Source organism: Octopus bimaculoides, chromosome Z (genome assembly GCF_046866305.1).
Source record: "Octopus bimaculoides isolate indiv1 chromosome Z, ASM4686630v1, whole genome shotgun sequence".
Classification (NCBI taxonomy): Eukaryota; Metazoa; Mollusca; class Cephalopoda; order Octopoda; family Octopodidae; genus Octopus; species Octopus bimaculoides.
In genome coordinates, this window is record NC_142944.1 from 55,066,177 (window position 1) to 55,076,027 (window position 9,851).

The 9,851-nt window shown below is 36.3% G+C and overlaps 1 protein-coding gene across 1 annotated transcript; it reads right to left on the bottom strand.

Annotated features, from left to right (window-relative positions):
* Window positions 1-690: 690 nt before the first annotated feature.
* On the bottom strand, window positions 691-1,080 carry LOC149132248 (protein CFDP2-like). Its single transcript, XM_089365345.1, has one exon. The coding sequence runs from the start codon at window positions 1,078-1,080 to the stop codon at window positions 691-693; it is 390 nt and encodes a 129-aa protein (XP_089221471.1).
* Between the last annotated feature and the right edge of the window lie 8,771 nt (window positions 1,081-9,851).

The following is a 9,851-nucleotide window of genomic DNA, read 5'->3' on the forward strand; positions in this document are numbered from 1 at the left end:
TTCTTATTTTGTTGGTTGTAATTTCCCTGACATCTATTTATCTCTACTTCTAAGCTTGCCGATAGTAATTTTCCCTTCAGATTCTTTCTTACTTCTATGGCTGTTAGTGTCTCTTGTGATATCCACGTCTTATTCTTTTTGTTTACACACCCTACGCATTCTTCTAACAATGAAATAAAAGCATCCTTAATTTTCGACTAAGTATGTTCTATTGTGTTGCCTTGCATCCTTTTTACTTGCATTGATTTGCATGATAATGCTTTTCTGTATTTTATTTGGGTGTCGTTGTGTTTTAGTAAATCAACATTGTATTTTCGTTGAACCTTACATTCCTCTTTTAAAGCCCTTAACTTCAGTTGTAGTCTGCCAAATAGTAAGTGTTTGTCGGAGGCTGCGTCAGCCCTTCTTTTTACAGTAAACATCTAACAGTGATCTCCTGAACTTGCAGCTTACATAGATGTGATCGATCTGATTTTGCGTTTTCAGATCTGGCGATATCCATGTAGCTTTGTGAAGGTCTTTGTGCGGAAATAAGGTTCCTACAATGACCAACTCGTTATTTGCGCAAAAATCGGCAAATAACTGGCCATTTGCATTTATGCTTCCTAAACCATGTTTTCCCATAATGGCTTCATATCCTAAATTAATGTTTCCGATATTTGCGTTGAAATCACCCATAACCATTATCAACTATTTCTCAGTCCATTTTTCAATTATGCTCTGCAGAGTATCATAAAATTCAACCTTTGCTAATTCATCAGCATCATTTGTTGGGGCGTAGCACATAACGATTGTTAGAAAAATCTGCTTATCAGACGTTCTAAACTTTGCCAGTATCAATCTTTCATTTATGGGTTGCCATTCTATTAATGCTTTAACCGCTTTCTTAGTCAGCATCAAAGCTACTCCCCTTGTGTGACGCGCCTTATCATCTTTGTGCCCTGAGTATATAATTGTTTTTCCTGAAGCTAGCTTAGTTTGTCCATTATCAATCCACATAGTCTTGCACAAACCCAAAATTTCCAATTTGTAATTGTCCATTTCTTTGCTAATATTTTCACACTTTCCAGTAGTAAACATTGTTCGAACATTCCACGCACCAAACCTCATGGAACCCTTTGTCGAAAGCAGTATCGGCCAACTAGTTTCCCTAGGGCTTTGTTTATTCGGCGTCATAAAACACCTTTGACACGCACACGCACACACACACACACACACACACACACACACACACACACACACACACACACACACACACACACATATATATATATATATATGTATATATATATATATATATATATATATATATATATAGATAGATAGATATATAGATAGATAGATAGATAGATAGATAGATAGGTAGACAGATACATACATACATACATACATACATACATACATACATAAGTCCCAGGGAACTTGATTAATGCCATATCTAACCTGACATCTTCCTGGGCCACCATCGTGAAGTTAAATACAGTAAGTGGATGTATCACCAGCAAAAAAATACAATATCGCAGGGTGATATTCCAAGGAGACAGCCTCTCTGTGATGCTGTTCATACTGTCGGTAAACCCATTATCATACATGCTGAAGATGTCTGAAGGGTATCTAATTGGAACGCAGGCAAACAGAAACACCAAAATTACGCACTGCTTCTTTGTCGATGATTTGAAATCGTATGCCAAGAACATGGATGATATGAAAAAAAGTCTCGACCTGGTCACAACATTTTCTGGTGATGTAGGTCTAGAGCTTGGCCAAGATAAATGTTCCTATATGGTTGTGGAACGAGGAAGGGCTAAAAACCACACTAACAACATCTCCATCAATGGCCTATCTGTTTCTCCAATATCTGATGAGGAATCCTACAGATACCTGGGAGTAGATGAAAACGTATCATATGAAGGTACCTGTAACAAGGAACGTGTTACTAAGGAATACAGAAATCGGGTTAGGAAAATATGGACCTTGGAACTCTCTGCGTTCAATAAAGCAATAGCCCACAATGTGTTTGCCGTACCAGTACTCATACCGACATTTAAATATATCCACCCATTTTCCATTTCGCAGCCAACTCGCCTAGATGTTTCAAATGTGATATCACATTATCTTCAGATATATCAACAATTCTGGATTATTTATAATTTACTTAAATCAACAAGCAATAAAAGAACAATTTAACAAATAAATAACTGCAGGAGGAAATTACTTTTTAAAATTAAAATAATCAATGAGTGGACGCCTAATACATAGAAGGTTATCGTATCCTATTTAGATTTTAATCGGTATCGAACTCTCATAAAAGGAATAGAAGGGTAGTAGAAATTCATTAAGATTAAATGTATCAACTACGAGCAGCATTCTTTCTGATGATAATAGTTAATGTCACATATTAAATAAGTGTGTATGTGTGGGGGGAACGTGAAACTTTGACTTACATGCCTACATAGACAGACAGACATACGCAAGCACACACACAAGCACAAGCAAATATGCGGGCGTATGTGTGTAACAGCCTAGCCATCTTACACTCCTTCGTGATTTTATTCTGCCCATAAGAGCCACAGCGTATATGACATTAGAAACAAGGTGGGTGGCCAAGTTATCTCCTTCAACGTACTTGTATCCAATTGGTGTTTTTCAAACGTTAAATAAATAAATAAGTAAATAAAGTTCATCAGGCTGAAAATCAAAAACCCTCATCATCCACATCAATAAAAAAAATAATGTCTGTGTTTAAATATTTATAACATATATCCCAAGATCAGCTCTTACCTAGCATATCTATGTTCAAGATGGAGCCAATTTGAGCCAGCTCTAGCGATCGCGTCTTTTTCTTTCAGACACTAAGGACTGCATTACCATTTAGAAAAAAAAATTATTCAAGAAAACATATTTTGGAAATAATTTTTAACAGTTGAGCGTGAAGACATACGCTCGGTCGCTGGATCATTCTCTTTCTGTTTTCAGACGTAGAGTATATATCACAGCACTATCCGTTTTAAAAGACCCCTCTTTTAAGTTGGTGATGTATAATTTTGAGGTGACTTTGGCTGTTATTTATACAACAATGGTAACAATGCATAAAGCATAAGTTGATGCAACACAGATGTGAAACAATACAGCAAAATTGCTCGACGTACCATATTAACCATTCTTCACTTAAATCGAACACGAAACCACAATTTACGAAGTGAACTCTTTAAAAAAGCCACATGTCCATGCTTGTACTTTGTATCGTACAAGAAGAAATGCTAAAAGTGCAATGCAACGGAAGTCCTATCAGACACAGTCTGATGTTGATAATCCGCAGTAAATAGAGAACAAAAGGTGATATGTTGAAGTAATTAATTGTTGAATTAGTAGGTCGCTTCACTCATGTAAAGGGATTTATCTTTTAAATATATTCTCTCAGAGAAACTAAACTATTTACGAGCAGCAACAATGAGTCCTGTCAACCACACATTCATGTATAAAATGATGAAAATAATGTAGTACATAACCGTTAACTGTATATATCTACGAGTAGTAGTATATTATATTATAATAGGTGATACATACATATATGTATCAAAAAGTACATCTCTACTCGGTCGTGTTCTTGGTGTGTGTCATCGTGACTCTCTGTTGCAGTACACCACATTAACAATGATAAGCACCTGATGTTGTATTAGAGATTTGCTCTTTAACATTTCCTTATTGTTATGCATAATTCCTTGCACTATCTACTGACATTCTCATTGTATTACCATAAGTATGTGTAAGGGTGTGTACACACACACAAACACACATACAAATGTATATAGATAGATACATACATACATGCATACACACATATACATATAAACACAGGCGTTTAGATATGCACCGACAAAAGAGTTTGTTTAATATCTGTAATAAGGTTTATTTATGGTTAGAAAATGTTGATTATCTCCATCGCTATTGAATGATTATCGCTATAAGATACTTCATTTGAGAAAAAAGATATCATGCAAAATGTCGAAGATGGAGAAAAACTGTGACTTTTATCTACTACTTCGAACGATTCGAAAAACCACTTAAAGAATCCTGATTAACTCATTTTTATATAGTAGTGCCAATGTATGTGTATGTGCGTGTTGTCGCACGTGCGCGTCTACGTGCTTGTGCGATTATCCACAACTGAAATATCGTCGTACAGACGTGTCCAAATGGATAGTACCGTATCTCGCAGAGAGTGAAGTAAAATTTGTATACCGTCATACATGTACACAATACACACAGAGATAAAAGATTAAACTGTTCATAGAGGTATTTAGTGGTTGCTTCAATTTTCACACATGAACACACGAAATATTCTGAATTATGTAATATTGTATTTCTTTTTACAGTTTAAAGTAGTTTGATGCATCAAAATTATAGTTTCTGTTTGATCTCACCAACTATATAAGATTGTATTTATAAGACAACGTAAGGATTCTAGATGTTATTTGAATATTACTCTTGTTTCCAGTATGCATAGGCATTCTGAATTCATAAGAGGTGTGAATCGGAAGAATTAATTAGCCATGTAGGAGTGGGAAAATGACTTCGACCACTAATTGATATTTGCAAATTATATTCGTTCTTGTTTGCCTTCTGATATACCGTGCTCGCAATTTTACTTCAATGCATATTAAAGAAATGGGATAAAAACGCACAAACGTGGATTCATATTTTGTTTAAACACCTAAGCAAACTTCGCATATTGATCTGAGATTATTATTATTTAATTTGTTGTGGTAATTGCAGGAAACTATTGTATACACGCGTTTTCTTTCTTGCAGAAATGTAAAACAGCAATGCGTCACTTATTGTATTTTATCGAATGAACAAATGGCTAAGTAACTATAGTTATATTTAGAAATAACAGCTAAATATGTCTATATCCGTCACCTATTCTCCGAAGAAACCACTAACCAATGAGGAAACTCTAACAGGTTTGCATGATTTGCTTGAAATAAAATCTCTCTCAACTCACAACATAGCAACTTTAAAAAATGTAAGGTTATATAGGACAATGTAAACTTCGATAAACAACAAACGGACAGAATATTCGCGACTAGAAATCCTTTGCTCGTATGCATTCACAATCTTGCAGACCTAGGATAAACAACAGCAAAAAAGAATCATGTTCATAAAATGCTCCTGATGAGGCAGATAAAGGACTAAACAAGATTCACGGAAATTTATGTTGGTTTTTAACTTTTTTTTTTCACTCAAACTGTGTATTATTTAGAATGCACACTTATACAACATACTCGTTAATATTTTCTCAATTTGCAGTGTGCCCAATATGATCATATTATATGTAAGTGATAATGCATTGTGTGCGCAAAAACAGCTGAGTGTATCGAAATTTAACTGTTAGAGATGAAAATCAATCATAAGATGAAAAGTCTTCGCAACCCCAAAAGAAATGGACATAATTTCAAGAATTTAAAAATTATTTTCAGAAGCTTATTTACTGAAATCTATCACCTGAGAATATTCATTGAATGTGTTAGAAATATTTTGGTAAATAAGGTCTCTGGCGAAGCAATCAAAACTTCTTTACTTCAGCTTATTTGATTCTGTTTCTGTCAAATTTATATCTATGATATCGGAAATTGAAAAGAAACTGAACCTAAGAAATCAGTAGTGATATATCCATAGACATATGTATTATAAAATATACCTTCCTACTTTCCACTCTTGCGAACACTACGAGTTATGTATTATTATATATGAAGTTACAGTGACGAAGTGACACGTTATAATAACAAAAAAACGTCATTGATAATGGGAATATGCGTTTACAAAAAATAGGACTAAATTCTATAGAATTGGAAGTCTGGGGTTTGATTCATAATTATTTACGATGTATATAATTAGGAATTTGGTAAGAATAGAATATAATTGTCTGTATTTGATAAGCGATATTTAGGAAACTGAGTTAAATATAATATCGCTGAATATGTTTTATGATGTTTTCCTCATTTATCTTTATCGTTGTTTTCTCTGTTTGCTCTCTGTCGCATAAAAATAAAGCGCTCTACACAAATAAAATCCTCTACAAAAATAAAACCTCTAGACAAGACTGAAAATATTTACGAAGTAAAATATATAAATTCCAATAATTCTGATTCCCATCGTGGGATCCTTTTTTTTTTTTGTCAAAGACTGGAAGATTAAAAAAAAATTGCCAACATCGTGACGTTTATATCAGACTCACTAATAAAAAAAAGTTGATAGTGAATATCAAATTTTTGAGTTGAAAGATTACATAACGATTGAATCACATAAAATATACTTAAATTTGTAATGGTTGTCGTTTATAACACTGTGCAACCCATTTGTGAAGCTTTGGTTTCATAAATGTTATGTAAAATAAAATATAAATCTGCTTTCTGATAAATGTGAATTCGTGACGAAGCTATTGAGTTAGTGAACACATGTGAGCTCACGTCTCTATACCCTTGATGTTTAACACGTCATAAAGTTTGTTCCAAGTTTGCAATACGATTCTCTCTTTTACTTTATCTAACAATCCCTTTTGCATAGTCAAGCAAAAGGTCATGAACTTGACTTCATTTAAGGAGAGTCGATTTTTCTTGAAAGAAAAAAATATAAGTATATTTATATTTGAGGCCAAAAAAAAAACAACATATAATGAAAAAATTCAGATATGGGCACTTCTTCAAAGGTTACTCAAGTTTTGCCGAAAAAATTGTTTCCTGCTATGAAGTTTTGCTATAAGTTCAGGTGAGGATCTATAGTAGGGGCTCTGAAAAATTGTACCCTAAAGGCCTCATTTTAATATGATTTTATTTAATCTTAACGGCTTTCTCTCTATTGAAATTATGCAGTCAGTAAAATATATGTCTACACATGCACATGCACATATAAATATATCCACACATTTCCCATCTCGCAGTCAACTCTTCCTGATGTTTCAATGTGATATCACATTATCTTCAGAGATAAGTGCTTCAGTGACGAGTTAACAAAAGGAATGGCTTATAGAACTACCAGTTCTACGTATCATCTCTCATACAAAAATGGTCCAGAATGATTTTGAGGTGGATTGCTTTCACGACGACAACAACAAAACCAACAGCAATAACAACAATAATAGCAATATTAACGAGAATGGTAGCAATAATAAAGGCCACGTGTTTTCAACAATGAGAATATGAATTCAAGCAACAGCAACACCACCAGCAACAACAACAACAGCAGCAGCACAAGATGCAGAAACCACAAAAATTACAAATTCTGCATGATTCCATGAGCGGACAATCTTTTTCAGGGATGGCGCAAAGTCAGCAAAATACTTCTGAAATAAAGCTTGTGAAAGACGATGGAAGAGGATGTGTTGTATTGCTGTATGTCAGCAAATCACGGATACAAATTTGCAACAGGCAACGGCGTAGAAAGGGACCTCGAAAAAATATAGATGTTGGTCCTGTGACATGGACAAGGCCCACCGGAAGCGTGAAGCTCATCTTGAAAAGCAAGACTTAGCGTAGAAGGAGTTCAAAGTCCTCATAGTCAAGTGAAATTCACCCCATATCCAATATATTAAGGAAATAGGAAAAAGGAATATGTCGCATTAAGATAAAGGGAGTTTCAAAAGGGCTTGACCTCCAATAGCTCTTGGCCTGTGTTGCGTCGGATATCCGTGAAAACCAGGCGTGATCAGCCTGCCCATTAGAGTGAAACTACGTGTTGCAATAGAGAAAGAGCAAGATGCCACTTTGTGGTGCTGAAAAAATCATTAAAGTGTTTTCAATCCTCGCTAAAGAAGTTAGAGGACTGCCACCATCACAGACTCAACAAAAAACAATGTACATTAGAAACAACAGAGGCAACAGCGTAAAGAACAAGAAGAAAATAGGCAGCTACAAAACATACAACAGCAGTACGAGCAAGAACGGACGCACCACCACTTTTCCAGCCAAATTTACAACCTATTTCATACTCACTTTCTCTCTCTCTCTTTTTCTAAGTCTCTCTCTCTCTCTCTTTTTTTCTCTCTCTCTTTCTCTCTCTCTCTCTCTCTCTCTCTCTCTCTCTCTCTCTCTCTCTCTCTCTCCAAACCCCTTTTCCAAACGCACACACATGAAATATACGGCATCATGCTTAATCTTGGTAGGAGAAAAGGCAACCAAAGTAAACAATTTGCTATAAAAGATTTTATAAACGCTACTCAGTTACTCTCTCTCTCTCTCTCTCTCTCTCTCTTCCTCTTTCTCCATCCATCACCCTCTCTCATTCTTTCTAAACTATTCGCTAGAACACAACATCCACAAAGTCTCGAAAAACAGACAAATAACCTCAGATCACCACCAGCAAAACAACGGCAAAACACACACACACACACAAACATAGGTGTAAAACCATCTCATGAACGCGATGCCATCAACAAAACATCACTCCCGAAAGAATCCAAACATTCATGGAGACCAAGTAACTTACAAAGGGGTAATGCAAATGAGTAACTAATCCTTTTGTTTTAATCCTCCTTCTCTATAGATGAGTCAAAGCCTTTCGACTAGGTCGATCATCTATATTTGGCGGCTGTTCTGTGAGCCACAGCTTTCTTGCCAGTCTTCAGAAACTGGATCATTGCAGAGTACACCTACATTTGCTTGGAGGTCAAAGCAAGCGGTTCCCTGCTAAAATATTTAATATTATGAGATCGACCCGGCAAGGATGCCTCCTCTCTACCTTTCCGTATGTTTTGACCTTAGAATTGCTATCTAGAAGTTAGAAGCCTTGAGGTGTACTCCTCGAGAATTAGGAAGGTTTTCTTTTTATATGCGATTTTTCATATGCGGACATCGTGATAACACCAAAGACACCGAGGTGATTGACATCCGTGAAAGGAGCAAAAATTAACCAGAATTTAATAGGCCTGCTGTTCAACACTGGAAATGCTTCCACAGCGTAGTAGGACGCTTGGTGGATGAACAGGTTAAAATTTTCGGAGTTTGGTTTGGTCCAGATGTATCACCCCAAAATGGGCCGAGGGGTGACTATCTCTAAACGGTTAGGTGGAGATGGCGAATGCATACATTGCATTATCGATTATCGCCTAACTGTCGTGTTTTATCCCGCTTCAGGGCTTACTAGAATGGAACGCCTACTCTTTCGCTTTCCTTGGAGAGGATGCATTCCACTGGTTAGACAATCCAGTCGTCAACATCTGCTGCTTAGAGGACTAGGCATGCCATGGCTAATAAGCAGAAATGCGTAGATGCAATGGTAACTCCAGCTTTTAGTTGAAAATAGGCAGTTCGACATACTTTTTTATAGGTCTCTTTGACTAAACTGCAGCTCGGTATCACTCCTAGATCTAGACCAGGAGCCAGACACTTTGAGTGGCGTCAGGTGCTCACAGCTCACAGACCTCTGATCGAGAAATGCGATCGGTGAATGTTCGACCATGTCATTTTATAGAAAATTGGTGACGGTTAAGAGTGACGACGCCCTCGAGGAAAATTTGGACGTCCGTAGAAGTAAAACTGGTCACGCCCCACGGAAATTTCCAGTAATTCTCGGTTGCCGGGTTCAGTTTAAATCCTAAATTATCTAGTAGTGTCGGCAGACGTGAGTGTCCGAGATGCTCGCAGAGCAATAAAAGCGTTCAGCGAGAACTTGTACAGTGCTCAAGTATTACTGATTCGTGGATCCATACTGAGCAACTGCTATCATGTGTGGTAAGGCTCTGGCTATCAGCCGAGTCCATTGTGATGATCAACCCACTGCCTGCCTTTGATTGGTAAGGGTAGGCAATTCAGATTTTCTTTTTCTGATGGTTACAGTGAAAGGGGTTGTGTGGT

Bases quoted from the DNA above. Each gene is read 5' to 3' on its own strand.
- LOC149132248 (XM_089365345.1), bottom strand. From the start codon at position 1,080: ATGTTTACTACTGGAAAGTGTGAAAATATTAGCAAAGAAATGGACAAT.